This window comes from Electrophorus electricus, chromosome 8, assembly GCF_013358815.1.
Source record: "Electrophorus electricus isolate fEleEle1 chromosome 8, fEleEle1.pri, whole genome shotgun sequence".
Lineage (NCBI taxonomy): Eukaryota > Metazoa > Chordata > Actinopteri > Gymnotiformes > Gymnotidae > Electrophorus > Electrophorus electricus.
This window is the reverse complement of record NC_049542.1, coordinates 3,460,788-3,488,287: the sequence shown is the minus strand read 5'-3', so window position 1 is coordinate 3,488,287 and position 27,500 is coordinate 3,460,788. Positions and strand designations below refer to the sequence as shown.

The 27,500-nt window shown below is 51.2% G+C and overlaps 6 protein-coding genes across 8 annotated transcripts in view; 3 read left to right on the top strand and 3 right to left on the bottom strand.

The window, feature by feature from the left end:
- The window catches only part of LOC113577062 (E3 ubiquitin-protein ligase TRIM9), an 11,370-nt gene extending 6,480 nt beyond the window's left edge, over window positions 1–4,890 (bottom strand). The window contains exon 1 of the mRNA XM_035529315.1: window positions 4,125–4,890. Within this exon, the coding sequence (XP_035385208.1) occupies window positions 4,125–4,880 (756 nt within the window). The 5' untranslated portion in view covers window positions 4,881–4,890. The remainder of the gene's footprint in view (window positions 1–4,124) is intronic.
- On the top strand, window positions 2,729–13,013 carry LOC113577046 (sprT-like domain-containing protein Spartan). Of its 2 annotated transcripts, XM_035529316.1 has the most exons (6): window positions 2,729–2,910; window positions 9,180–9,385; window positions 9,487–9,586; window positions 9,739–9,867; window positions 10,133–10,424; window positions 10,587–13,013. In XM_035529316.1, exons 1-6 carry the CDS (start codon window positions 2,854–2,856, stop codon window positions 11,651–11,653), a joined length of 1,851 nt encoding a protein of 616 aa, XP_035385209.1. In that variant the 5' UTR covers window positions 2,729–2,853; the 3' UTR covers window positions 11,654–13,013. The 2 variants fall into 2 exon arrangements, with proteins under 2 accessions (XP_035385209.1, XP_026865293.2); XM_027009492.2 differs by lacking the exon at window positions 2,729–2,910 and having other exon boundaries at window positions 8,715–9,385.
- On the bottom strand, window positions 6,124–8,605 carry exoc8 (exocyst complex component 8). Its single transcript, XM_035529313.1, has one exon. The coding sequence runs from the start codon at window positions 8,474–8,476 to the stop codon at window positions 6,419–6,421; it is 2,058 nt and encodes a 685-aa protein (XP_035385206.1). The 5' UTR covers window positions 8,477–8,605; the 3' UTR covers window positions 6,124–6,418.
- An 862-nt stretch (window positions 13,014–13,875) lies between the features above and the next one.
- Window positions 13,876–17,081, top strand: fam89a (family with sequence similarity 89 member A). The gene is made up of 2 exons (XM_035529506.1): window positions 13,876–14,147; window positions 14,764–17,081. The coding sequence occupies exons 1-2, from the start codon at window positions 13,896–13,898 to the stop codon at window positions 15,037–15,039; spliced, it is 528 nt and encodes a 175-aa protein (XP_035385399.1). The 5' UTR covers window positions 13,876–13,895; the 3' UTR covers window positions 15,040–17,081.
- Window positions 17,082–19,136: 2,055 nt separating this feature from the next.
- Window positions 19,137–21,237, bottom strand: arv1 (ARV1 homolog, fatty acid homeostasis modulator). The gene is made up of 5 exons (XM_027009500.2): window positions 21,005–21,237; window positions 20,781–20,900; window positions 20,544–20,697; window positions 19,983–20,204; window positions 19,137–19,883 (listed from the first exon to the last, which is right to left on the bottom strand). The coding sequence occupies exons 1-5, from the start codon at window positions 21,119–21,121 to the stop codon at window positions 19,750–19,752; spliced, it is 747 nt and encodes a 248-aa protein (XP_026865301.2). The 5' UTR covers window positions 21,122–21,237; the 3' UTR covers window positions 19,137–19,749.
- Window positions 21,238–21,255: 18 nt separating this feature from the next.
- ttc13 (tetratricopeptide repeat domain 13) overlaps window positions 21,256–27,500 on the top strand; it is a 10,173-nt gene continuing 3,928 nt past the window's right edge. For both annotated transcript variants that reach the window (XM_027009499.2, XM_027009498.2), the window contains exons 1-12: window positions 21,256–21,435; window positions 21,670–21,764; window positions 22,870–22,945; window positions 23,104–23,174; window positions 23,404–23,469; window positions 23,693–23,785; window positions 23,994–24,110; window positions 25,644–25,754; window positions 25,965–26,047; window positions 26,138–26,279; window positions 26,455–26,629; window positions 27,297–27,453. In XM_027009499.2, the coding sequence (XP_026865300.2) occupies window positions 21,279–21,435; window positions 21,670–21,764; window positions 22,870–22,945; window positions 23,104–23,174; window positions 23,404–23,469; window positions 23,693–23,785; window positions 23,994–24,110; window positions 25,644–25,754; window positions 25,965–26,047; window positions 26,138–26,279; window positions 26,455–26,629; window positions 27,297–27,453 (1,343 nt within the window). In that variant the 5' untranslated portion in view covers window positions 21,256–21,278. The remainder of the gene's footprint in view (window positions 21,436–21,669; window positions 21,765–22,869; window positions 22,946–23,103; window positions 23,175–23,403; window positions 23,470–23,692; window positions 23,786–23,993; window positions 24,111–25,643; window positions 25,755–25,964; window positions 26,048–26,137; window positions 26,280–26,454; window positions 26,630–27,296; window positions 27,454–27,500) is intronic.

The window sequence follows — 27,500 nt, the reverse complement described above, 5'->3', positions numbered from 1 at the left end:
GTCGTGGTTACGGTTTGGGTGCGTAACCAGTACGACTGGGAGTCGTGGTTACGGTTTGGGTGCGTAACCAGTACGACTGGGTGTCGTGGTTACGGTTTGGGTGCGTAACCAGTACGACTGGGAGTCGTGGTTACGGTTTGGGTGCGTAACCAGTACGACTGGGTGTCGTGGTTACGGTTTGGGTGCGTAACCAGTACGACTGGGAGTCGTGGTTCCAGTTCCTGTGTAACCAGGCGGTGGTAAATGATGATTGCTGAACCCTCAAAGAGCTTGTTCCTGATCCGCCCACACACACACACACACACACACACACACACACACACACACACACACACCTCCTCTCTCCATTATTGTACCATCTGCCTCAACAAGCTGTCCAGCCCTCTAACAAGAGTTCGACGCCTCCCCCCACCGTCTCATCCTCCTCGCAGTTCACCACTTTGTTTCGTCTCGTTTGGCAGCTAATGACGAAGGCCGCGAAAGGAACGACATCAAAGGTCGGTTTAGCCAAACCATCACGGCCTCTTAGCTTCTGTGCGTGTGCCGTCTTTTCCTTTAACGGGTGGCGCCGAGTCGATTTTACAATTTTTGCTGTCGCCGCTGTTGGCTGACGTGCCACGCAGCAGCGGTTGCAACCGATTCGGCCTCCGGAAAGGGTCTCCTGACCACATCGGCGCGTAATCCGGAGGGACGCTCCGAAACGGCGAGGAAACAAGGCGCCCTGCTCTGTCCCGCGGAGGACACCGAGCGCCGTTATCCCGTTATCCGACGCGAGGGGGACGAGGGGCCGAGAGAGAGAGAAGGGGATACGTGAACGCGGGACCCTGCACCCACGTTGGAGAGCCTCTCCTGCTGCCTCCAAGCGTGTGCTTGTGTGCCTGCCTTGCACGGCAACACAAATACATGCTGACGTAGAAGTGACCTTGATTACGAATCCCCAGGGAAGATGCACGCGCGCGCGCACGCACCTCCCAGCCTCTCCCTCCGTCTCTCGCTGCGGTTTCTCCTCTCTCCGTCCGTCACCCTTTTTACAAGTTTTGCAGTTCTTGTTTCGTACTACGGTTATTAATGCGCCACCCCCACCCGGGAAGGGGCCCCGAAGCAAGCAAGCTGCGTTTTTCCCCCATCAGCGGCGAAGCTCGAGGGACAGATTACTGCACTACATGTCCCATAATTCATAGCCCACACGCTTAAAGAGCCAATGACGTTAAATATTGATGGGGTTCCTTTTTTCAATTTTTTTTACAGCAGAGAGGGGCGTGTGTAGAAGGTTCAGACCTCCACCACCCCCGTATTTCTTCAAGCTCCTTTTGTGCATTTTAGAAGTCGTGGCTATTTTATTTAAAGAGCGATGGCACGGAGGCGCACCTCGCAAGACCTCGTCCGAGCGCGTCGGTCGGCGGGGTAACCATGGAAACGCGGTGGCGAGCAGACCCGTTGGATGCTGCGTGTGCGGGTCCGGGCGAGCGAGTGATCAAATCCCACCTCCTCACGCTCCCCCCACGTCACCATGTCGTAAATATCTTAATCATCTCCGCTATTCTGTATTCACTGATACGTTCGTTGGCGTAGGCGACCGCCGGCGGGTCGCAGATGGAAACAGGGCGCGCTGCGCCATTGTTCGTGTATTTCTAACAATGAGCGGTGCCGCGTCTCGCTCGCTACTGCCGTGCGTTGGCTACCGTGGGAACGGTGCTGTTTCCTTGGTGATGTACTGCTGGTGGTGGAGAAAGAGGAAGAAAAATGTGAGAATGAGAGAGAGAGAGAGAGAGAGAGAGAGAGAGAGAGAGAGAGAAGGAGAGCGAGAGAGAGAGAGAAAGAGAGAAGGAGAGGGAGAGAGGGGGGAGAGAGGGAGAGAGAGAGAGATGGAGAGAGAGAGGGAGAGAGAGAGAGAGAGAGGGAGAGAGAGATGGAGAGAGAGAGAGAGAGAAGGAGAGCGAGAGAGAGAGAGAAAGAGAGAAGGAGAGGGAGAGGGGGGAGAGAGAGATGGAGGGATAGAGAGAGATGGAGAGAGAGAGGGAGAGGGAGAGAGGGGGGAGAGAGAGAGATGGAGAGATGGAGGGAGAGAGAGAGAGAGAGAGATGGAGAGACAGTACACTGTACCCTGGAGCTATAGCATATGAAATAGACTCTCAGATACATTAACCTATATACTTCTACTCACTCTATTTGTGTGTGTGTGTGTGTGTGTGTGTGTGTGCCACAATTTGCACAACTCTAAGATTATTCACCATATTCACTACTGAGATTAGTAAATACTCATATTTTCCTGTAGTATTAACATTAGAGAATTATTCTAATCCTGTGGATTTAAAATCTCTCAGAAAGAATTTGGCATCACTGTTTCAGACATCTGACTTCTGTTTATTAGTGTGCACGTACTGGTTCTGACTCCACCAACCTATGGGGACAAGTTTCAAGACCTAGTCAAGAAATGTGCCAAATAAACCAAACTTGAACTTGAAATGGGACAATTTACATTTACATTTACGGCATTTAGCAGACGCTCTAAAAAGCGCGACTTACAAAAGTGCTTTGTCATTGACTCATAGAATATATCCAAGTACAGTACAGTATGTTAGAATTAAACATACCAATGAACTAGAATACTGTAGAATACAGGGATGAATGCTGATACCTAGAAGTGCTAAATACATCAGGTCTATCTTAAACAACGATAAGTGCTATAAACAATAAGTGCTAGAAAACATAAACAATGCAGCCGTTTCATCCGTTTTGGCTTGTGACAGGAATTTGTCTGATTACAGAACAATACGGAAGCAGTACCACCGAATTCAGCCAATCAGAAAATACCAAGGGTGCAGAGACCAGGCCTAACGAGACTACAGCGCCATGTTTGAACCTCGGACACACACACACACACATGAAGGCTGGGGCCCTGGATGCACGGTCAGTAGACAGTCGGCATGAACGCTCCCCCAGATTTCAGACTGGGGTCATCCTGGGGTCATAACTGGGCTATGGAAACACGCACCTATGTAAGGGTGGCATGCGGTGAACGCGTTCTGCACAGGTTGGACTAAACTCTACGACCGGCCCTGCGCAAACGCACTGGTGCCGTCCGCTGCTCCAACAGCCACTGACGCGTTTTGTACGGAGAGACTGACTGTAGCGTGTAGAACACACACTCCTGGCTTATTTTGTGCCAAAAAAAACAAAACAATAAAAACCCGGCACATGGCAAAAAGAGAAGACCAGCAGAAACGGAGGCAGTGAGGGAGGGAGAGAGAGAGAGAGAGAGAGAGAGAGAGCACCTTCAAAGCCACTCGCATGTTAACACAAGATAATTATGTCCCCTTTCCTTCCATCCTTGTCTCTCTCTCTCCTTCTCTCTCACAACATCCCACACAATGTAGCCAAATAAAAGAACAGGATATTTACACGCGTGCGCGCTCTCCTCCGCCTGACCCACTCGTCTGCTACGATTCTCCCTCTCTCCCTCCCTAGATCCGTAATCTGTCTTTCTCCCACTGACTCCCTCTCTCTCTCCCTCTCTCTCTCTCTCTGCACGTGCCCATATAATGATCTGCACGAGTGATGAGAACCGTGATCATAAAATATCTGAGGACCGGCGTCGGTGAGGAAGAGGCCTCCGCGTATATCACGCGTTTACAGCTCGACGGTCCGCTTGTGGGACAGGAACGGAAAAGGGCGGACGTCGCCGCCGTCATGAGACCGAACGCCGGGCGGACGGGCTTCGGTTTTGTTCAGCCCGAGCGAATCCGTAAAGCGCGGGGGGGAGCGCGCGTGAATCCGCTCGTCGGCCCGTGGCGTGCGTCCGCGTTCGCTGGTGCGTGAGGGGGAAGAGAGCTCCCGGTGGGAGGGCTGAGTCACACGCACACACACACACACACACACACACACTCTCCTCTTCATAATGTAGCTGTAAGCAGTAAGGCCACAGTGTCCAGTGACTCAACACACACAGAGAGCTGGAGGCAGACTTTGCGTCAGATGAGAAAACGACACACACACACAGACACACACACACACACACACACACACACACACACACACACACACACACAAGAAGGTACCGTGTGTGTGTGTGTTTGCGTGTATGAGAGACTCACGCGTGGTTACGGTTGGGTCTTCTCTCTTACCTTGTGCTGTTTCCACATGGCCGCGAGAGGCTTCAGGTCGTGTTTCCCGTGTTTGCTTTCCTCGAGACACAGGTAGCACACGGGGGTTTTGCACGTGACGCAGTACATGCTGTGGTCCTCCGCTTCGTGCTCCGCGCACGTCGCGAGCTTGCGCGCGGCGGCCGCCGACGCGAGCCCCGGGACGGCGCACTGCGCGGGATTTGGCGGCACCAGCCGGTGTTTCGCCAGCGGCCCGCGCGACGGGTGGCACCGCTGCTGGCACGGGGTGCAGTAGCACACGTCGCACTGCTCGCACATCACGGCGGCGTCGACCGGGTTGCGGTCGCACAGCTGGCACTTGACGGAGGTCGCGCGGCTCCGCCGGTACCGGGTAACGATCGCCTCGAGCAGCCGGTTCCGCGGGAAGCCGCGGAGCCCCCGCTCGTCCAGGGAGACGCTGCGGTGGCAGAGCGGGCACGTGATGGAGCAGTGCCGGTGCACCGGCGGGAACACGCGGACGCCGTTCGGCGACTTCGCGCACGGCGTGTACGAACCGTAGCCGCTGTCCGTTTCGCTGTGGGTGCTCATCTTGTCCGTGTCCAGGTAGTCGTAGTCCGGGGTCCCCGGGGCGCGACCGTGCGCCGGCATCTCGCCGCCCTCTGGGGTCTGGACGAGGATGTTCCTCGCGCACCCCGAGCACACGCTGTGGGAGCACGGTAAAAGCACGGGGTCGTCGAAGAGCGAGCCGCACACCGGGCACTTCAGCTCCTCGTCCATCGCTGCTCTACCGAGGGCGCCGTGCGCACTGAGCTCCCTCCAGCACCGCGCGTCCCGGACAGCTCCCCGTCCGCCCCCCGCCCCTCCGCGCATGCGCAGACCGACCGACAAAAAACAAAACCACAAATCCCACAATCCCTCTAATTAACGCTTCGGAGGGGGAGGGGGTCCCGTAACCCGAATAAGGGTTAAAAATAAATGATCTAATTTGCAATTTAAAGAAATGCCTGCGCGATCAAATGAAGACACGCGTGTAAGATACGACGGCGTTGCCGTTTAGATACGTAGACGCAATTAGACTACAGATATTCCGATACACTTGTCTTTTCTAAGGTGACAGGAATACAGGCTACTGCAGTATCCCACTGTAGAAGAATACAAGCAAAAAAAAAAAAAAAGTTATACGATTTGATTACAGATCGCATTCCCATTGAGATCGGAGGAATATTAACGCATTCGGTAGTGTAAATTACAACCCAGTTGATCAGAATTTAAACGATGAACCGGAATGTCTGAAAACGGTGAATGGGCCATTTGAACGCCAGGTTAGTGTCTGGATTGTAAAACGAGTTAAAAAAAATGAATGAAATAGCTTGTCGTTTTTAATCCTATGGAGAACGAATTTGACCTTATTCCTACCGCTCATTCACTGCATCGCCTGGTTCTGCACACTAGAGGGCGCCAAGTTTGAAAGATCCGAATTACCATAAATGAAACGTGCAGCCCAGCGTAATGTTGTTGTGTGTGTTTTTGTTGACTTATTTGAAAATTTTTTATATGCTTTGTAGTCAAAATGAAGAGCAAAAACATGACATTTTCGATGTTTATGTTAAATTCAATATAGAATTTTTAGTTCTAGCAGATCTGTCTTGTGACAGCCTTCTATAATATTAACTTATGTACTCTGATATTATTAGACTATTATCACTCCTATATATTAGTTTAGCTCAGAAAATTCTGCTTCATTCATAACAGAACTGATCATGGTTTACCTTGACGGAACCTTTTTGCGTAAACAGTTCGACTCCCTCCCAGTTCTGCGTGACCCCCTGCACCTACCGGTTCAGTGGTCTCTTCACCTCATGACTCTCAGACGAGGGGTACTGCAGCAGACAGACCACCGAACCACCGCGTGCCCCTCACACCTGACACTGTAGAAATATTCACATACGATACGACATCTTTAAACTGTCAGCTCCTTTGGACGTTTATTTAAAAAGTATAAGGACAAAAAGACAATGAAAACCACCACTTTATTACTTTAATGATTATTTTAATGATGTGCGTGCCAATTGATAAACAGCGATGCAATTAATAAACCCTAAAAAGCAATTGTACAATTGTAAATAACTACATTATCATACCTCTTATGAAATATATTAGAAGACAAACAAAATCCAAAAGGAGTCGCAGTGTGTCAACAGTTATGAAATGAAATGCATTTCTAGCTCTTAGTGGGTGCGAAAGCTTAATGAATCATGTTCGTCATGTTCTCTCCCCCCACCATCGCACCACCCACATGGTTCCCCCCTCCCCCATCACACCACTGACGTGGTACTTTCCGGGTTGACGCGGACCAGCCGGGAGCTCTTCCTCAGGTCCTGGAGCTGCTTGGCCGGCTTGCCCACGCCCTCCTCGAACCTCCGCTCCACCACGGGGAGCACGGTCTCGTGCAGGAAGGAGGCGTTCTGCAGTATGAAGGCCTTCTTCTCGGGCTCCTGCTCGCAGCGCAGGCTGTAGTCCACGTGCTGCGTGGCCACCAGGATGATTTCCCTCAGGCTCTCCAGGAACACCATGTGCAGCTCGGGGGAGTAGAGCTTCAGACCTTCCTCCAGGAACGCCATGGTCTGCTTGGTGAAGGCCACCACCGTGTAGCTGAGGTTCACCCAGCAGTCGGCTCCCGTGTACCGCTCGAAGCCGGTCACGCCGCAGCCACGCATGTCCTCCTTCAGCTTGGCCAGGGCCTCGGGGGTCATCAAGTTCATCCTCCGCCACATCTCCTCCGAGTTGCGGTGCCTGGTGGCCTCCACGACGACGTCCTTCTGCGCCCGCAGGGCCGCCCTCACGTCTTTCGCCAGCAGCGACTGCAGGACGAAGGTGAGGTCCAGGCCGATCTCGCCCAGGTGCCGGCAGTGCTCGCCGGCCAGCTTCACGCACTCGGCGGCCGTGGAGAGGCTTTCGTTGCTGTCGAACACCTGCTTGCTGAAGGCGTCTGCAAAGGCGGCCACGGCGGCGCGTGACCACACCACGAAGGCCGAGTAGCAGCCGGCATCGCCGGCAAAGTCTGTCTCGAACTCGCGCGCCGTCTCCAGCAGGCCCGTGAAGAAGACGTTGCACAGCTTCTGGACGTAGAGGAGGGTGGCGCCCTCAATGCGCAGCCGGCGGACGGCTGTGCGCACGGCCGCCCCCCGGTTGGCCAGGAACAGCTCGCAAGCCTTGGTGGACTGGCCCAGGCGCACGAGTTGCGACACGGCACGCCGCGTGGCCTTAGGCCCTCCGCGGAGTGAGCGGCCGGGCGACAGCTCGAACACCAGCACCTCCGTCAGCTGCCGCATGCGCTCATCCACCTTGTCGCGCAGGTCCTTGGCGCGCGGGCTCAGCGGCTTGTCCCGCAGGTGTTCGCCCAGCTTGTCCACCAGGTCCACGGCGCCCTCGAAGTCGCGCTGCGCGATGCACACGTCCAGGTCCTCCGGCAGCTCCTGGATCCACTCGGGACTCAGGTCCACCAGCTCCTCGGCGTCCGGCGGCGCCTCGTCCTCGTCGAACGGGTTGGTGGAGACCTCTTGCCTGACCGGCGACGTGGGGACCTCCTCCTCTTTCTTGTGCCTGTCTTTGGTGACTTTGTTCTTCTTGGTCTCCTCAAGGATCTCCAGCCACTCCTTCTTCACCTTGCTGTTCTCCGCTTGAAAAATGCGGCTGTCCGGGAACATGAGGATTTTAAACATGTCCTTCATGGGAGGGTTGTCCTTCACGTTGACAATGGCAAAACTCTCCAGATCGTAGAGAGCGCTGTACTTGTACCTGATGACCCCACGCCTGTTCGGCAGCCACGTGGCGACGAGCAGGCAGTCGTTCATCAGGAACGCGTGCACTTTCTGTATCTGGGACATGTTGTCCGCGTCGTACTCCAGCAAGTCGCCATTGTAAACTAGACACCTGCCCGGGGTCTCCACGATGCTCTTGCACCCTTCCACCTTCTCAAGGAGGGTCGTCAGCGTTCTCTGCTTCACCTCCTCCGTCTCCTTGGGGAAGGCCGCCAGCATCTCTCTGGCTGCCTCGTCCTTGTCTGTAGACAGCAGGGCCTGGGTTACACTCTCCATAATGCCCTTCTGTTCCGTGAGGATGTGGCTCAGCTGGTACATCTCGCTCTCCAAGTACGAAATCTCCTTCGCCGTCTCGATGAACTGCCGGTAGTTCTTGTAGACGTTTTTCTTCAGATTCTGCGCGGTCTCGTCGGCCAGGGTCTGGATCTTCTGCCGATGTTCCTGCAGGTCCCTGTCGCCGTCAGACTGTTGCGAGAGCTGCTTCACGTAACCCTGCGGCTCGAAGTTGGCCGATTCCAGCTGCTTGCGCAGCCGGTTTCCGGTGTCCGTCATCTCGGCGACCGCGTTGCTCTTCCACTTCTGAAAAAGTCGAGCGAGATTGATGTTATTCGACCAAAAAATCGGACATTTCTGGCCCACGACGAACCTCCTTCCACTCCGGGAAATGGGGCGACTCCTGTTTACGTCACAGCACGGGACCAGCTAAACCCGGTAGCCGATATTAACAGACGAACGATAAAAAACAAACAAACATATATATATTTACATTAAAATAAATAACTACAAACCACAAAGACTAAATGCTTTCCTTTCAATATAAAATAGTTATAAAATAATAAATGACTGCTTTTGCTTTCCGGGGAAATACTTATCCCAGAATCCTTTCCTGTAACCTATGACCCAAACCGGAAAAGGTAACGTTAGTTAGCTAACGGTTATGTGTAAGCCAAGCGGAGCTCTCACACCTTCGACGATATTTCCTTCCCGAGTGGATAATGTGTAATTGTTGCGGCAAACGTGTGCGAGGACGTTAGCCGTTAGCTAGGCGCAATTTCACGAACGCGGCCGGTAAACGCGCGTCAGCTACAGGCTAGGCTAGGCTAAGCTAAGATAAGCTAGCACGCGCGAGCGAGCTAGGCCCGTAACCTAGGTAACCGGTTACCGAGCCCCGGTTGTCTGAAATATCGCCCCCGTTTACCGTCGCCGCACGATGGAGGACGACGACGACGACTTTTTGCTCGCTCTTCGCCTGCAGGAGCAGTTCGACCGCGAGGCCGGTGACGGCGGCTCGCCCGCACGGGACGCTGCGAGGCCGCCCGAGACCCTGTCGGTCGTGGACGAGCGCTGGGAGACGCTGGACCCGAACCCAGACGTCAGGGCCATGTTCCTCCGGTTTAACGACGCCTTCTTCTGGGGGAAGCTCGGTGGCGTCGAGGTGAAGTGGAGCCCCCGCATGACGCTGTAAGCTCGGGCCTGACGGGTCCGTTAAAGGGTCGTTAACGGAGACTCCCGCCCCGGTAACGGTTTGATCCGCGGTAACGGTCTCGCCGTCTGTGATTCAGGTGCGCTGGCGTGTGCTCTTACGAAGGAAGAGGCGGCTTGTGCTCCATTCGTCTCAGCGAACCGCTTCTGAAGCTCAGACCCCGGAGAGACCTGGTGCAGGTTGGTGACTGGCTTCAGAGCTGTCTAATGTCTTCTGTCTTCTGAACTGTCTTCTGAAGCCCAGACTGGTCATCATCATCATCAGTGATGAGAGTTCGTGCACAGTGTGTCTGTCAAGCATGCGGCTGTACTCAACCTGTTTGTGTCCACAGACGTTACTGCACGAGATGATACACGCGCTGCTGTTTGTCACGCAAAACAACCGAGACCGGGATGGTCACGGGCCGGAGTTCTGCAAACACATGAACCGAATAAATCAAGCCAGCGGAGCAAACATTACCGTACGCGTTACTTGCAAAAATCCTTCTGTTTGTCTCGACGCCCACATAATGCCGTTTACTCTCCATCTGACCTAACCGAGACGTGTAGACGTGTAACCGCTGCGCTGTTAGACGAGTACGACTGAACAATGAATGCAAGCCTCGTTGAATGTTGTGACTCGCTGTGCCTTAAACTCGTATCTCCTTAGGTACATGACATCCCTATGTCGCGCTAAAAGTGTCGCGGTCTCATTCTAATCTCATTCTAATCTCCCTCTAATCTCAGATTTATCATTCCTTCCATGATGAGGTGGACGTCTATCGGCAGCATTGGTGGCGCTGCAACGGGCCGTGTCGGAGCCGCAGGCCATTCCTTGGCTACGTGAAAAGAGCGATGAACAGGCCTCCGTCTGCCCAAGATCCCTGGTGGGAGGACCACCGGAGGACCTGCGGAGGCACGTACGTCAAAATCAAAGAGCCGGAGAACTACCGGAAGAAGGGCAAGCGCGAGGAGAAGAAGGAGCAGAACCCGTCCAGGAAGCCCGAAGGCAAAAACGAGCCGACCGGCAACGCAGCAGGTGACGTGAACCGCATCTATGTCACACGGGGTGATTCCAAGCAGTGTCATCTAAACCGAACAGCTTTCGTGTTTGAACACATTTATAGTTCTGTATACAGACAAGGCTGAAGGTGTTTCCTTGTATAGCTTGTAGCTGATTTTTCTTTTTTTTACTCTTTAGGTTCAGGTTGTCAGGATATCAGGAGCATTGTTCCTTTCAGCGGCAGAGGTTTCGTTCTCGGAGGGAGCGCGCAGACACCACGCAGCCAAAGTCCTACACGTCCTTTAATAGCAGTGCAAGACTCTGATAAAACCTTCCCCGCAAACCTCGAACCGCGGCCCGGCCCGACCCAGACGGGCCTTCCCCCCGAGCTCGGTCCGACAAGGTCAGACCCCACCCCTTGGCCCTGTCCGACCAGGTCGAAATGGCGGGTCAGCGCCGGCATCGCGACAGCGCTTCCTAAAAGGTCTGTCGGCAACACCAAAGCCTTTGTCAACATCGACGGCTCACCCAAGAGGATTACGAAGGCCAACGGCAGCTTGGCGAGACCCGTTCAGAGGACAGTGCAGGACCTCTTCCAGGCCCAAAGCCTGAACTCAGCTCAGAAAGCAGCTAGCAGAATCAATGCCTTAAAGCCCACCGCTATCCCAAACCATGTTTCCAGCGAGCCTACCTCGAGCGCGAAACCTATAGGACAGCCATGTATAAGTACAGACCCTACTAAAGCCAACCCGTTTTGTTCCTCACACAACTCTGTTGGACACAAGCCTGCTCCTACAGGGCCACTTCTTTCGATATACTTTGGCAGCCCCAAACATTCCGCAGGCGGCGTTCCAGGTCCCACTTCCGCAGACCCGGGAAGCCAAAGGAAGCCAGAAGGCTCCAGTTCAGAGTGTTTTGGAAGCCCAGAGAAGTCTGCCTCGCGCTATTCCGTCTCACCCCCCGGGGTCTCAGGAAACCCCCCCAGGGCAGGAGGCACCGCCGTTTCAGGAGGGAGGAAAAGGACTTGGGAGGAGCACAGCTCTGCGCGCATCTTTGATTTCTTCCAGCGGGCAGCGAGCCAGTCGCTCGGCTCCCCTGGGGAGCGGAGAGAAGAGGGACCGGCCGCTGGCGCACCCTCCGCTGGGCGTCCGGGGGCAGGCAGAGGCCCCCTTAGCTCTACCGCCCTCACGGTGTGCTGCCCTGCATGTCGGAGCCGAGTGCCGGAGTCTCAAATTAACGAGCATTTAGACTCCTGTCTTGAGTGAAGAAGCTTTGTCTGTGCGTGCGTACGTATGTGTGTGTGTCAGTAGGGAATTTGTGGTTTAAAGGCTCAGATTTACTCATGTTTTGTAGAGCTGACGTGTTTGGAGACAATGCGGTGACCGCATTCTTTAGCGCTTGAAAATCTGCTCTGACGAATATCTCGGACCCCTTTTTCACCCCTGTTTAGTCAAAAAGTGAGTTTCAAAACCCAGCGTCAGTTTGAAAAAGGCAGCAATCGGATTTCAAGGCAGACTAGTTCGTGTAATTATCAAAAAATCGGGGTTTGTGGTCATGAGCTCGTGAGTCAGACATAGGATACAAATTCCATTAACCAAAGCAATTGAGTTCCCAGGGGGTGAGCTGTCCTGTGTTCAATGTCTGGCCTTTAATGACTTTTTTTTTTTACTCAAGAGAGAATCGTTCTAACATTTATTAGGGCGGTGACGGAGCACTTTTACCGTGATTGACAGCATAATTGATGTCAGCGGTTACAGACTTGCCGCTGTCCTCAGACGCCTCGCTGCCAGGTCAGCGCTATTGAATTCCGCTCCGCTCTTTACCTCAAGGTCAGTCGGCAGCGAAGACGTCTCCATCTCCGGATGGTCGATAATGTTCCTGGATGGCGTCGTCCCAGATATGGGCGCAATATCCTATTTCTGCCTATCGCAGGCAGTCCGATTTCTCATAGCCCCCCCCCAAAAAAACTTAAGTACTTTTTATTACATGACTCATTGCAACCTTCTGTGATGACCCTGCAAAGGCCGTGTATATGTAGAGATACTCATGCCCAGAAGTAGCACGGTTTCTGTCTGCTTCCCACAGCGGTGACATGTTTCTGACCTCTTCCATCAGAAGATGCGCCTGTTTAATGTCTCGCCTCACCTCCCAAAAAAGTTATTGGTTTGCGACTTGTTTCTTTTCTGGTGCACAAGACTGTGAAACGAGGGGAATAAACAGATAACCGCCTTTAAAACTCCTGCTCACGACTAAAGGACCCGTGTTCTTTCAGGATGTCTAAGTGTTTTAGATGTTACACGACGCATAAGCTCTGGAGCTGGCTCGGAAACGTTCAGAAAACCTAAACTTTTGATATGCCGTTTACCAATTAAAGTACACACTGGTGTACGTGTTTCCTCTAAAGGCTCAGGTGTGTGAGGTGTTGTTTACAAAGGGCCACCGAGTTTTATTTTCAGCATTTCGAGACCGAACGAGCTGACTCTAAATACTCTCTTCAAGGTTTTAAATGAAAACAATGTTAAACATATTTTAGATAAATGAAAGCTGTACCGAATTGTTGTGTGTGTGTCATTGTGTATGTTGTTTTTCACTTGTTTGATAAAAATAAAGTTTCTTTCGATTATGCTTTCCGTGTCTGCACGACCCAGGTCTGCAACGTCAAGCGGGCGGGGTCCCTTTTGTCTGCTAATGACAAAAAGCCAAAAATATCACCCAGACAATTCGGGGTGTGGCTATATCTTATCGATAATATCGTCTCCAGAATAATACCGTGAGCAGTAGGGCGTTGGTACGCCCCCCCTTGCTGCTGCGGCTTTGGGAATATCGAGTTTGACTGGTATGCCTGATTACCGCTGGCTCCCAGCGTGGTAACTGGTTTTCAGTTCCAGCTGCCATCGGGCGTGACCCCGGCCGACCTATTCACTTACTTTATCCTCCTTTCTTTCGCCTTTGTTTGCTCTCTCTCTCTCTCTCTCTCACACACACACACACACACACATTTTGTCTCCGACTGTCGTATCAGGGCGCGGAGGCTCTACAGCTGCGCCTGCTAGCCATCTGGTCACTAATACTACTGATGTGGGGATGGGGGACGTTTGGGGCTTTAAAAGTCAAAGTCTTAAACGCTGTGCCGCATAGCCGGAAAACATCGCTGCGCACTGCGTGAATGTGTGAAGGAGATGGCCTTCTGTTCTGTGATTTTGCTATGAATATTAAAAAGCAATATATATAAAATAAACATACTTAATCTGGCTATCATGGGACGTGAAGCTTTTGTTGTCATGGGCAGAGTTCAGTTCAGATATGACATTGTCTGTTTGGCAAGAACTCTCTGTATGCAAATGTAGAACATCAGATAACGGTAAAATTCATTTTATGAATATTCATCAGTGTGGTTTTTTTTCACGTCGTCAGCGCTGGTCCCGCCCCGCCTGTCTGGAATCCAGTTAAAGCGACAGGAAGCGCGAGCCGCAGACCTCCGGCGAGACGGCGCGCGAGCTGCGCATCATGAACGGCAAGGAGGCGGACGGAGCGGCGCGAGGGACGCCGGCCTGCCTCGAGGGCCTCCCGCCGCTGCCCAAGAGCCTGAGCGGCCTGCTGAACTCGAGCGGCGGCTCGTGGCGCGACATGGAGCGCGTGTACGCCAAGAAGACCATGATCCAGCACGAGCTGAGCCGCGCGCGCAGCAGCGCGGACGGGCCGCGGGCGGGGAAGCCCGCGAGCCTCGACGCCGCCTTGGCGCTCCTCCGGAAAGAGATGGTGAGCGGGAGCGCGCGTGTGCGCGAGAGAGAGAGAGAAAGAGGAGGAGGATGGAGGGTTAAAACGGGTCGCGAGGTGAGGCAGGCGGCGCGCGCCGTGTGGGGTGAACCCGCGAGCCGGTTCGGGCTCGAGACGACGACGACGACGGCGACGGCGGCGGCCGCCGCGCGCTAGGTTCGTTCGTGGTTAAGCTAACCCAGCTAGCCGTGTCCGTAAAAGTCGGTCGTAACTGGCTCCGCTAGCTGCCGGGTCCGTGAGGGGAAAAAAAAGCTCAGAAGAGACGGACGAGTAACGCTTAGAGTTGCCGTTTTTTTCTGCGTTTTTCTTGGCTAACGTTGATTTTCTTAAGTCACGCCAAGCAGCTAAACTCGCTTCTGTCAATAGCTGAAGCTTTGCGGTAGTCAAGCTAGCTAAGCTACCTACAGGGCGGAAAAATTAAATAAGTGTATATATATATAAAAATGAGAGAGAGAGTCGGTACAGAGTGGCTTCGTTAAAGTAAATTGCAGTCTTGCTGGTTAAAATGGTCAGGATTTATGTTTTTTACTAGTGCTTATATGGCTGCTGCACTCCAGAGAAGGGACGGATTTACGGTGTGTTTGTGTGCGTTTTGCAGGTGGGCTTGCGGCAGCAGGACATGTCGCTGCTCTGTCAGCTCTGGTCCCTTCACGAGTCCATCCAGGAGTACAAGGGAAGCTGCCAGGACCTTTCGGCCGGCTCGATTGCGGACGGACTTTACGGGCTGGACAACGGGTACTTCGACGAGGACGAGGAGTATTACCCGGAGTCCGGCGCCAGCCCGACCGAGACGCCGGACGGGAGCGAAACGGCGCCGCGAAACGGGACGTCCAAGGACGTGTGGCTGCAGGAGTCTTTTCACATCACGATATGATGGACGGCCGTGCTGGGGCCGACCTGCAGCCTGCAGGCCAAATGCTGTCCTTACGTGGACGAAGCAGTTATACTTTTATGCTATGCTGGCGTTTTTTTGTTTGTTTTTTTCCTACAGAAAATATAAACCAAGATTATTTATTATATAATGCAACAGTATGGTATGTTTTAATAGATGTAAGATTTTCTATGGCTTGTTTTTATGCAGTGAAGCACATCTCTTAATACTCACGTTTACACTAAAAATGTTTTGAATATCTCTCTGCTGACCGACATGTGGAGGTCGGTGATGTTGGGTAGGATCCTTAATTCACAGAAGTCGGATAATTCTCAGAGCGCCTTAATCCTTTATATTTGAGTCAGATGTGCTAGATTAGGGGTGGAGTTAATCCCTGCAGGGTGGTAGGAACTAGTGGGGGTTGTAGTCAGTTGGTAGCGTCAGTCCAGTAATACATTTACATTTATTTATATGCTATGTGCTACACTATGGGTTTAAAAAATGTGAATTGATGCAATGCTGGATATACTACCTATAATTCTCAAACGCATAATCCAGGGTCTGGCCAAAAAAAATGGTTCCTTGACTTGTTCATGCCAGGTCGCACTGGTGTTCAGCGGTGATCAGGATGGCCTTGCATCGGCGTGGCGGTGCTTTCCTCCATGTAGTTGATGTACGTGAGCGTTTATAACTTCTGCTTGGTAAAGTTATTTCTGATGAAACCACAGATAAGTGTCACAGACAGCCCTGTTCAGACAGAGTTTTGAATTGGAAGAAAATGTGAGTGAGTTTGTGGCTGTGGTTTTTGGTTTTTTTTAAATCGTGGCATGGTTCTCATACGCACCCTGCCCGGTTACATCACACTGTAGAGGTACATTATACATTTCATAATGCTATTCAGGTGGATAGTGAATTTTTGCCTTTTTCTAAGAGGTGTTCCAGTCTGTATAATAATTAACCTATTTAGAAATAACAGTATTATAAAGTTTTGTTTTATTTTTTATTTTTTTATGTGCATGCTAATATGGCGGGGGGTGGCTAATGTTCAGTCTTCCAGTTTTCAGGGACTAATCAGCTCCCTATATTGGGACATTCTGGGGACTCTTGTTTACGCTTAAGGAGATTGAACGGGTTGGTTCATCATGTTTCGGACGAGCTGATCAGAGATCAGGCACACAGACCAAAGAGGCAAGCTGCATATTGCCAACACTCATTCGGGACATTATAGATGTTTCTGGAAGTTTTTTTTATTTTCCTGGTTGGTCTGGCATTGTGTATTTTGTTACTGGTCTGAATAGTCAGTGTGTGTGCTGGTGAGTGGTAATTTAGATGAAATGTCCAGTCTGTAACTATAAGGCCTGTAACAAGTTTACTGACCAAGGGCCCTCTGGATGTTGGTATCGTATGTGTCTTGGCGGGTGATGATGTATTTAAATAGTCTACAGCATCACTGTAGCAGTCAAAGTGCATAGGCGGGGTGGCCTACACCAGACAAGAGTGTGTCTTAATTCTAAAGCACTTTTGCAGAAGGATCTATAGGAGTAAGTCACTTAAATTGTCATTTTGGATTCTCTACAGTTCGATCATGTAGTGTATGATTGTGCTGCAAAATTGTTGCTTTTTTACCTAGTGCTACATTACCCAAAAACCACCCAGTGTTTCTCTGTCCAGCTCAGTCTGAACGCCCACATTGTAATCTCCTGGGTTTGTCATCTCGTTGAGGTCTCTTGGGTGAAACTCTATCACACCCCCCACCCTGCTGGTGGCAAGCTGTGTTCCTCCGGGGCCTTTTCATGTGCTGCTGGTAAACGCTTTTACAGGATGAATGCCATTACTGGTTTCTGTCTGTTTACTTCCATTTCTTCATCGAAGGCTTTGAATTTCTTTTGTTTAGAAAGCAACTGAATGCTAAAAACCTTTAGCTTATGCAAAGTAAAGTTTGTATGTCTGCATCATACAGAACGACCTTACTACTGTACGTTTTGGAGGACCGTTTTTGTATGCCTTTTGTATATGCAACAACTATTAAAGCGATCATTCAAATACGGAGTTGCGGGCGCTCTCGTTATTTTGCCGTCCTAGCAAGAAGAGCCGGCTTATAGGACGACGCACGCGGTCGGTGAAACTCAAGGCTGAGAGCAAGCTGGGTCACATGCACGCTGATGCACCCTCTGAGATGCAGAAGGACGTTCTGCTCGCATGTGTTAGCAAAGCATGTGAAAACTCGCAGTGATTGGAAAGGCCTTGTTGCCAAGAAACTCGTCGCAGTATCTAAGCAACAACTTCACAGTTCAAAATGGTCATTTACATTCCCGATTCTCCAGTTTCTTTTGACCCCACCCCTCCCTTATCTGTGTGTGTGTGTGTGTGTGTGTGTGTGTGTTTCCCCCCGCCCCCGAACTTCTTTGTGAAACACTTGTGCATGAATAACACAAACGAACAGCCTCTTGTTCAGAAGATACCAGGATTAGCAGGTCGGGACAAAAGGTCCTAAAATCATTGGTTTTGACTGTTCAATTGAGTCCAGAAACACTTGGGCCGCTGAGCAAGGCCCTTAACTCTCAGTTGCACAACTTAATTGTAAGTCGCTTTGGATAGGAGCCTCGGCTAAATGCCATAAATGTAAAAATGGTGTCTGATTTATACCACATACTCACTGCTGTTGAAACAGCAACTCTCAGCTAATAAGTGGCCGTTATACACTCGTTACGCTGTGGTGTTTGTTTTATGTCCCAGTCCCAGGTTTTCCTTCACCTCACCATGCATCAAAATTACATCTCTAAACCATACAACCAAACCAGTAACAATTGTTATGCTGTTCCAACAAGTAAAAAGACCACCTGACTCCTGAGTTGAAGCCAATAAAATTACAGCAATACTTACAGCAGTCTACTCAATGGATGATATTTAACAGACACTAAAGGTTAGTGAAGTTTATTACTACAGTAGCAATGTCATCCCAGGCGTTTAACCCTATTTTATGTTACATCGTCTTATTTTCTTAACAAGGTCTCAAGTCTATACTGAAACCCAGAGAATGGGGACATTTGTGACACCAGTCTGATGAGTCACACACCTGGCACGTAGACACTTACAGGCCCTTATGCAATCCCTCCAGCTTCTGCACTACCACATATTGGATGAAAATGTTTACAAAATAATTTGTTTTTGTTACAGAAAAGTTTTCATTTTACTTTTATTTTACAAAATAAAAGTTTTCATGCAGAATATTTAATCAGGGAATTGAAGCGTTAAGCATTAAACCTTTAAACATCTTGTTGGTGTTTGCGGTAATTATACTGACGAGAACAGTTCCGACAGACCAGTCCTCAGACACTCCCGAGTTGTTTTGCGGGTCCATTCAGGAATTGCTCACGGAAACCAGTGTGAATGGGTTCAACCCCTCCATCCCCACCGATATTCTGCCAAGCACCTGAATCATTTTTTCCAAAACCGCCGTTATCCGTGCCAGACTCTATAATAACAGGTCTTCTGTTTAAGGATGCAGGACGGGGTGAGAGATAGATGTGGGGGTTTATGTTTTTAATCGGTCACACATCTGCCATTAGTTAGTTCACCAAAGCTGCATTTGAGCCTTCTCCCCCCCTCCCTCCTCTCTCTCTCAGGAAAATTCATTCGGCGTAGTTAAGTAAGATGAAGATAGCCTCTGTAAACGTCAAAACCAACATGTTGGCTCAGCTGACTGACGCTGCCAAAACGCTGTGGGGTTAAAGGTGGGATTTGGGATGAGAACCGACAGGTGTTTTCTGACTGAGCACGCCCGGGGCCAATAACATCAGAAGCTCAACTGCAGACCGGCCTATGACTGGAATGAACTGCTGAGAGCCTGTCAAAACTTGCGCAAGTTCCACAGGATTCTATGTTCTTGCAACATAAGACACATACATACATACTCCACATAACATATATAAACATACTACAGACATATAACAATAGGAATTATTCAATATTACAATCATGTACCCACCATGGCTATAATAGGATTTTTCTGAGTCAGTTATTCCAGAAAAAGCTCAAAATGTTTCCAGACTGCAGCAAAAAACGTTTTAAATTAGAGAAGCAGTGAACGTGGCCCGAAATGGAGCGATTCAGCTCAACTACATTTATTTTATGTCTGCAAGCCACACCGAAAACCAAACCTTGTTATTCATAACATTTCACAAACATCACATTAAAAAATCTAGAAATTACAAAGGTTTATAAATGTTTGATTTTCAACAGGCAGAACTCAGTGTGTGTTCACCAGGTATCGGTCATGTTTGACAAATGTCCTTAAGCAAAGTACAGCAATTTAGAAAGCTGCGCACACACACACACACACACACACACACACACACACACACACACACACACACACACACACACACGAAAAGTTGCCATTCCACAAAGCTCGTTTTCATTTTTCCTCAGCACAAAGAAAACACGAGTGTTTTTCCGCACACCGTCAGAGGAGGGTCACAGCGACTGGTCACACGGTACGCTAGCGTGCTCTTACGTTGGGGCGCCCAAGATTCAAACCCAGTTCCACCCCCACCTGCCGTAGACCAGCGCAGAACGGTTCCTGGAGCGTCTGGCCCACTGCCCTCTGACTGCGGTCAAAGTCGACGGCGTGGAAAGCGCACTGGATTTCAGACGGGTTCGACCAATCGCGTTCTGCGGAGCGCATTGTGACATCACGGCAGCACGGTAGGCTCAGGTGTGGAGGTCAGGCAGGAAGTCGAGCACACTTAGCTCCAGTCTGTACACACCGTGAGTCGCGCAGGTCTCCAGAAGCAGTCCTCCGAACACGGCCAGGACCGCCAGTCGTCTGCTACAGTTCAGGATTACTGCGGCACGTAAAGGAAGAGCGCACGTTGCAGGTTGAGATAAATAACACAGCAAAGGGACATAAAGGGACGGCACAGGGTGGGTGGGCGTGCGTATACCCCGTATGGCCTGGGTGTTGGAGGTGAGCGTGAACAGCCGGATGAGTCGGAAGCAAAGAGGGGAGTAGTCGTGTTCCCAGATCACCGCCGGGATCAGCAGGACTTTTCCGTAGCAGGAGAGCAGCAGGGCCTGGAGCAGAGGGACCGTCTGCACAGAGCGGCCGCGAAGGCACCACGCCGCCCACAGCAGCGCCCACACACCCGCACAGTACACGGCCAGCTCTGCCACACACACACACACACATTTATTGTACAATACTCCACAATAACGGAGAATTTATTAGATTTGGTGAGAAACATCTAGAGGGTCAATTGATTATTCGTTCAGGTGGTCAGGAAAATCAAGGGTGCCTTGATTTTCAAGGATGGGATCCTTTAATGGTACGCTAATAGTTAAGACGACGCTACAAGGAGCGGATGAATGACAAAGCAGACGATCATTGAAGGTTACAAAGCTTTTGAGAAACATTAATATACTGATGTTTTTTCTTTTTCCGGTGTGCCACGCAGAGAGAGGGAGTGTGTGTGAGTGAGTGTGTGTGTGTGTGTGTGTGTGTCTACCGAGAGCTGCGAGGGCGAACATCCCGTAGAAGTCCCACTCTTTGGTGTATCTGATGATGTCGGCGGGGTCACTGGTCGCGTCTGAGCCATGGCGCTGGGACCAGCGCAGGTATGCCTCACACAGCAGGCAGAACACGCAAAGTTTCCAGTGGATCTGGGAGGGAGGGAGGGAGAAGTGCATCTGATCACCTTTAACCGGGCTTTATTTATAAAGGGGGGGATTTTTGTTCCACTCACGTTTATTTCTGTGTTGAACAGGATATGTCTGAACGCCTGCGGTTTGCACAGGATGGCATCGATCAGAATGATAACCGGGTCGTACTCGACGTACTTATCCACGGGCTTGGCGCACGACCCCTGACGGGATAAAACCCATTACGCACATCTTTAAATACAGATCTTTTATTTGCCTTCCAGCTAACGTTCCGACGTATATTACCATCTCAAAACCAATTACTCACGCATATCATTATCTTCAGTATGCCGTTGCTATAATCCCGGTGCAACTCGGTCGCGTCCGCGTTGCACTCAACGCATTTGAAGCGAATTCTGGCCATTTCTGTCCCCGTTTCTGACATCGTCGCGCATTAGGACGCCGAACTTCCGCGAATTTCCAGGCGTGCGGATCCTGGGATTTGTAGTTTTTCGCCGCGCGCCTCCCCCCCGGCGCTCAACGCGAGTAGACGTGCGCGAGAACTACATTACCCGAGAAGCACCGCGCCTTACCTGGAGAACATGGCACCTGGCGGCAGGGGTGCTGTCGTCGTGGCCGCGGTGGTCGCGCTGTGCCTGTGGGGCGCCGTTTTCTCCAGCGAGCATCTCCCCACGCTCACGCTCTTTAACGGCGAGCTCACCGGGCCGTCCGACCGGGAGGACTACACGGGCGACTGCGGTAAGGGCGTCGGGGAGGCGGAAACCGGAGACGCACCGCGGTTTTCTAAAAAAACGCGCTCCGGCAAAACCGGCGCCGATCAGCTCGATGGGTCGCTGCGTGTCTCCAGCTTTAACGAGCAGCTGTTAAAAGGTCTTGTCGTTTTTAAGTGTGTGTGTGTGTGTGTGTGTGTGTGTGTGTGTGTGTGTGTGTGTGTGTGTGTGTGTGTGTGTGTTCGTGTTCGTTCCTCTACAGATACTGCCGTTCTCCAGCTGGAGGACGTCGACTGTGATGAGGGGAACAACCCCGCTTGTGAATCAGTCTTCTCTCTTAATGCAGAGAAGATTTTGGTGAGTAACAGACCACACGCGGTAACGCAGTACGTACCATGACGGGCCACGCACAGTAATGCAGTACGTACCATGACGGGCCACGCACAGTAACGCACTACGTACCATGACGGGCCACGCACGGTAACGCAGTACGTACCATGACGGGCCACGCACAGTAACGCACTACGTACCATGACGGGCCACGCACGGTAACGCACTACGTACCATGACGGGCCACGCGCCGTAACGCAGTACGTACCATGACGGGCCACGCGCCGTAACGCACTACGTACCATGACGGGCCACGCGCCGTAACGCACTACGTACCATGACGGGCCACGCGCGGTAACGCACTACGTACCATGACGGGCCACGCGCGGTAACGCACTACGTACCATGACGGGCCACGCGCGGTAACGCAGTACGTACCATGACGGGCCACGCGCCGTAACGCAGTACGTACCATGACGGGCCACGCGCGGTAACGCAGTACGTACCATGACGGGCCACGCGCGGTAACGCACTACGTACCATGACGGGCCACGCGCGGTAACGCACTACGTACCATGACGGGCCACGCGCGGTAACGCAGTACGTACCATGACGGGCCACGCACTGTAACGCAGTACGTACCATGACGGGCCACGCACGGTAACGCACTACGTACCATGACGGGCCACGCACGGTAACGCACTACGTACCATGACGGGCCACACAAACAGTATGTGTGTACTGCCTGCTGTAACACAGACACACAGTTTAACTCTGCAAGACTGCCCGGACTAAGAACTAAGTACATTGTTTGGTTTGTTTTCTAATATTCCTGTTTTCCTGAAAATGCACTGAATTTTTAATACAACACTCTAGTATAATGTGGACATTTCCGACATGTTCCCCTGAGGGTTAAATTTGTTGCTGTTCTGGTGTCTGGAGTCTGCAGTGGCCTGCGTTTTCGGTCACGGTAAGGCGGTCCACAGTCGTGTGTCCTCCCGTCTGGCCCGTCTGACAGCCGATCGCGGTCAGGAGTGGGGGACAGGACGTGGACGTGGACGCGGCCCAGCGGCGTGTGCTCGAGGTCCTGATCCGCAGTGTCTCATCTCCCGTTTTGTCCCCACATCTGCAGAGTCAGGCCCGACTGTTCGTGGAGCAGAAACGCTTTCCGTTCGCCGTCGACGACCACAGCACCGACGAGGAGCTCGGTACGCCCCTCACCCTGTTTTCTCCCCTTACGGGAGTGTCTGTCTGTAGAGGGCGATGTGCTGGTATGTGCTGTGACGAACTGGTGTGTGTGTGTGTGTGTGTGTGTGTGTGTGTGTGTGTGTGTGTGTGTGTGTGTGCGCACGCGCTGGGTTCGTAGCCATAGGATATGTGCTTATTGGGAATGGGCTCTATGACGAGGCTATCAAACACTTCTCACTGCTACTACAGGTCAGTCCACACACACACACACACACACATGCATACACACGTTAGACCTCTCACACAAACACCCATACCCTCCGTGTACACGCAGTGTATTGGTTTAATTAATTAGGTTGTAATTATTATATTATTATAATTATTCTATTTAATTCATTGATTATTCACAGCCTTGTTTTGTATGCAAAATAGTAAGTCGGTATTGGCAATAAAAATATTACGCTCTGTTTGTTGCCAGAGCGACCCAGAGCTGGTCAGCGCCATATATGGTCGAGGGATAGCCTACGGGAAAAAAAGCCTCCAGGTAAGAAGTCACGGTTCCTACCTGTCTGGGTCTCCCCGTTAGCGAATCAGCCTGCAGCTCAGGGTGACCCTCCTCTGACCACGCCCCCTCGTTTGGCCACACCTTCCCTGTAGCTCGGTCACGGCTGGTTAGGAGGAACTTTTGTTTGCCTGAAGGCTTTTCTCTCTCTCTCTCTCTCTCTCTCTCTCTCTCTCTCTCTCTCTCCCTCTCTCCCATACTCTAGGACGTAAAGAATGCTGACCTGGCTTTGTATGAGCTAAGTAGAGTGATTACACTGAAGCCCAACCGGCCAGAGGTGTATGAGCAGAGGGCCGAGGTAGGAACGCATACACGTATATCAGGCACATTTCAGCAATTTGATCCAAATATTTTGTTCACACACACAAAGCCTTTATCTGTTGTGACTGCGAGTAATGAATGACGCGTAACAACATTAGCAGTGTTTTAACAGGGTTGGACTGCATGTAGGATGGAACAATTGTGTAGTATATGTACGGAGATGTGTGTGTGTGTGTGTGAGACAGATCCTCTCTCCCCTGGGCCGTATTAGTGAAGCTCTGAGTGACCTCACTAAGGCCATTCAGCTCCAGCCTTCAGCCAGACTGTACCGCCATAGAGGAACCCTGCTGTTTATATCAGAGGTACACACACACACACACACACACACACACACACACACACAGACTGTACCGCCATAGAGGAACCCTGCTGTTTATATCAGAGGTACACACACACACACACACACAGACTGTACCGCCATAGAGGAACCCTGCTGTTTATATCAGAGGTACACACACACACACACACACAGACTGTACCGCCATAGAGGAACCCTGCTGTTTATATCAGAGGTACACACACACACACACAGACTGTACCGCCATAGAGGAACCCTGCTGTTTATATCAGAGGTACACACACACACACACAGACTGTACCGCCATAGAGGAACCCTGCTGTTTATATCAGAGGTACACACACACACACACACACACACACACACACACACACACAGACTGTACCGCCATAGAGGAACCCTGCTGTTTATATCAGAGGTACACACACACACACACACACACACACAGACTGTACCGCCATAGAGGAACCCTGCTGTTTATGTCAGAGGTACACACACACACACACAGACACACAGACTGTACCGCCATAGAGGAACCCTGCTGTTTATATCAGAGGTACACACACACACACACACACAGACTGTACCGCCATAAAGGAACCCTGCTGTTTATATCAGAGGTACACACACACACACACAGACTGTACCGCCATAAAGGAACCCTGCTGTTTATATCAGAGGTACACACACACACACACACACACACACACACACACACAGACTGTACCGCCATAGAGGAACCCTGCTGTTTATATCAGAGGTACACACACACACACACAGACTGTACCGCCATAGAGGAACCCTGCTGTTTATATCAGAGGTACACACACACACACACACAGACTGTACCGCCATAGAGGAACCCTGCTGTTTATGTCAGAGGTACACACACACACACACACACACACACACACAGACACACAGACTGTACCGCCATAGAGGAACCCTGCTGTTTATATCAGAGGTACACACACACACACACACACAGACTGTACCGCCATAAAGGAACCCTGCTGTTTATATCAGAGGTACACACACACACACACAGACTGTACCGCCATAAAGGAACCCTGCTCTTTATATCAGAGGTACACACACACACACACACACACACACACACACACACAGACTGTACCGCCATAGAGGAACCCTGCTGTTTATATCAGAGGTACACACACACACACACACACAGACTGTACCGCCATAGAGGAACCCTGCTGTTTATATCAGAGGTACACACACACACACACACACACACAGACTGTACCGCCATAGAGGAACCCTGCTGTTTATATCAGAGGCACACACACACACAGACTGTACCGCCATAAAGGAACCCTGCTGTTTATATCAGAGGTACACACACACACACACACACACACACAGACTGTACCGCCATAGAGGAACCCTGCTGTTTATATCAGAGGCACACACACACACAGACTGTACTGCCATAAAGGAACCCTGCTGTTTATATCAGAGGTACACACACACACACACACACACACACACACTCTATCCTGTGCTGTGTGTTCAGGACTACCTCGCTGCCATGGAGGACTTCCAGCAGTCTCTGGAGCTGAAGAGGAACCAGCCAATCGCCATGCTCTACAAGGGCCTCACCTACTTCCACAGAGGCCTGCTCAAGGTGGGCGTCGCCTCACGTCGGCCCCGCCCCCTCCCTAACCAGCAGCAGTGAGCCTGAAGCAAAGCTCTTAGTTGCGGTGGATGGGTGTGTGTGTGTGTGTGTGTGTGTGTGTGTGTGTGTGACTGTAACGTTCAGGCTGGGGTGGGTGTTGGCGTGAGTTAAAGGGGTCCGGGTCCGTTCCTCCGTCAGCTGTGGTTCGCTCTCGCGCAGGAAGCCATCGAGACGTTCAAAGAGGCCCTGAAGCTGAAGTCGGACTTTGTCGACGCTCACAAAAGCCTCGCACAGGCCTACAGGTGTGTGTGTGCGCCCGCGCCCGCCTGCCCCAGCTCTACTGGTCTGGCGGACGTGGGCAGGTAACTGTGCGCGCGTGTGTGTGCGAGCAGGGAGCTGGGGGACTTTGACCGTGCCATGGAGAGTTTTCAGAGAGCCCTGCTGCTCAACCAGAACCACCTGCAGTCACTACAGCTGCGGGGCATGATGCTCTATCACCACGGCAACCTGCAGGACGCCATCGGGAACTTCAAGGCAAGCGCTGTGTTCGTGCGTGTGCGTGCGTGTGCGTGCGTGTGCGTGCGTGTCTCCGGGCCTACAGTTACAGGGCAATGCATCGAGTTATTTAACCCCAGAGTTTTGTGAAACCTCTAGAATGTAAAAGTTACAGTATTTTATTGTCGTTTTTGTTTACTTGTCTACCATGCAGAGGTGCCTGCAGCTGAAGCCGTACAACGAGGTCTGTCAGTACATGAAGGGTCTGAGCCACGTGGCCATGGGTCAGTTCTACGAGGGCATCAAAGCCCAGACCAAGGTCATGCTCAATGACCCCCTCCTGGGCCAGAAGGCCAGCTCCGAGTACCTCAAGGTCAAATACCTCCGAGGTGAGGGTGCTCCGCCCCAGCGCCGCGAGCGGCGTACACGCGGATGCGCGACGTCCTCGCGCATATCGGCCCCGTTTGTTTGTCCGCCCATAAAAGGCAAACGGATGCACAATGTGGTTTCTTTTAGGTTGTTGTTAAATTAACTTGCACCAGTAAGCCGCTTTCCTAATTTCATGCATGCGATTATTTACATAACTACATCATTTCATGCGTGCGATTATTTACATAACTAATATAGTTATGTAAATAATCGCACGCATGGTCAATCTGATCATTTCATGCATGCGATTATTTACATAACTACATCATTTCATGCGTGCGATTATTTACATAACTAATGTAGTTATGTAAATAATCGCACGCATGGTCAATCTGATCATTTCATGCGTGCGATTATTTACATAACTACATCATTTCATGCGTGCGATTATTTACATAACTAATGTAGTTATGTAAATAATCGCACGCATGATCAATCTGATCATTTCATGCGTACGATTATTTACATAACTACATCATTTCATACATTTTTCCCCATGTTTGTCGTTCTACTCGTCCTTGGGTGAGATGCGGTTTATTCCTCCCGTCCCGTGAAACGCGCCGGCCGTACGAACCGAACGTCGCCAGTGGAGAGGGTGAACTTCCTGTCTTCCTGTCCCCGTTCCAGAATATTCCAGATATTTGCACTCCCACCTGGATGTCCCTGTAGCCGAGTACAACGTGGATCAGGACCTTCCGGGTCACTTTAAGAACCACTGGGCCAAAAACCTGCCCTTCCTCATCGAGGACTACGAGGAGCAGCCAGGACTACAGCCTCATATTAAGTGAGATCAATCTGAACTACAGACCTGTATTAAGTCTCTCTCTTTCT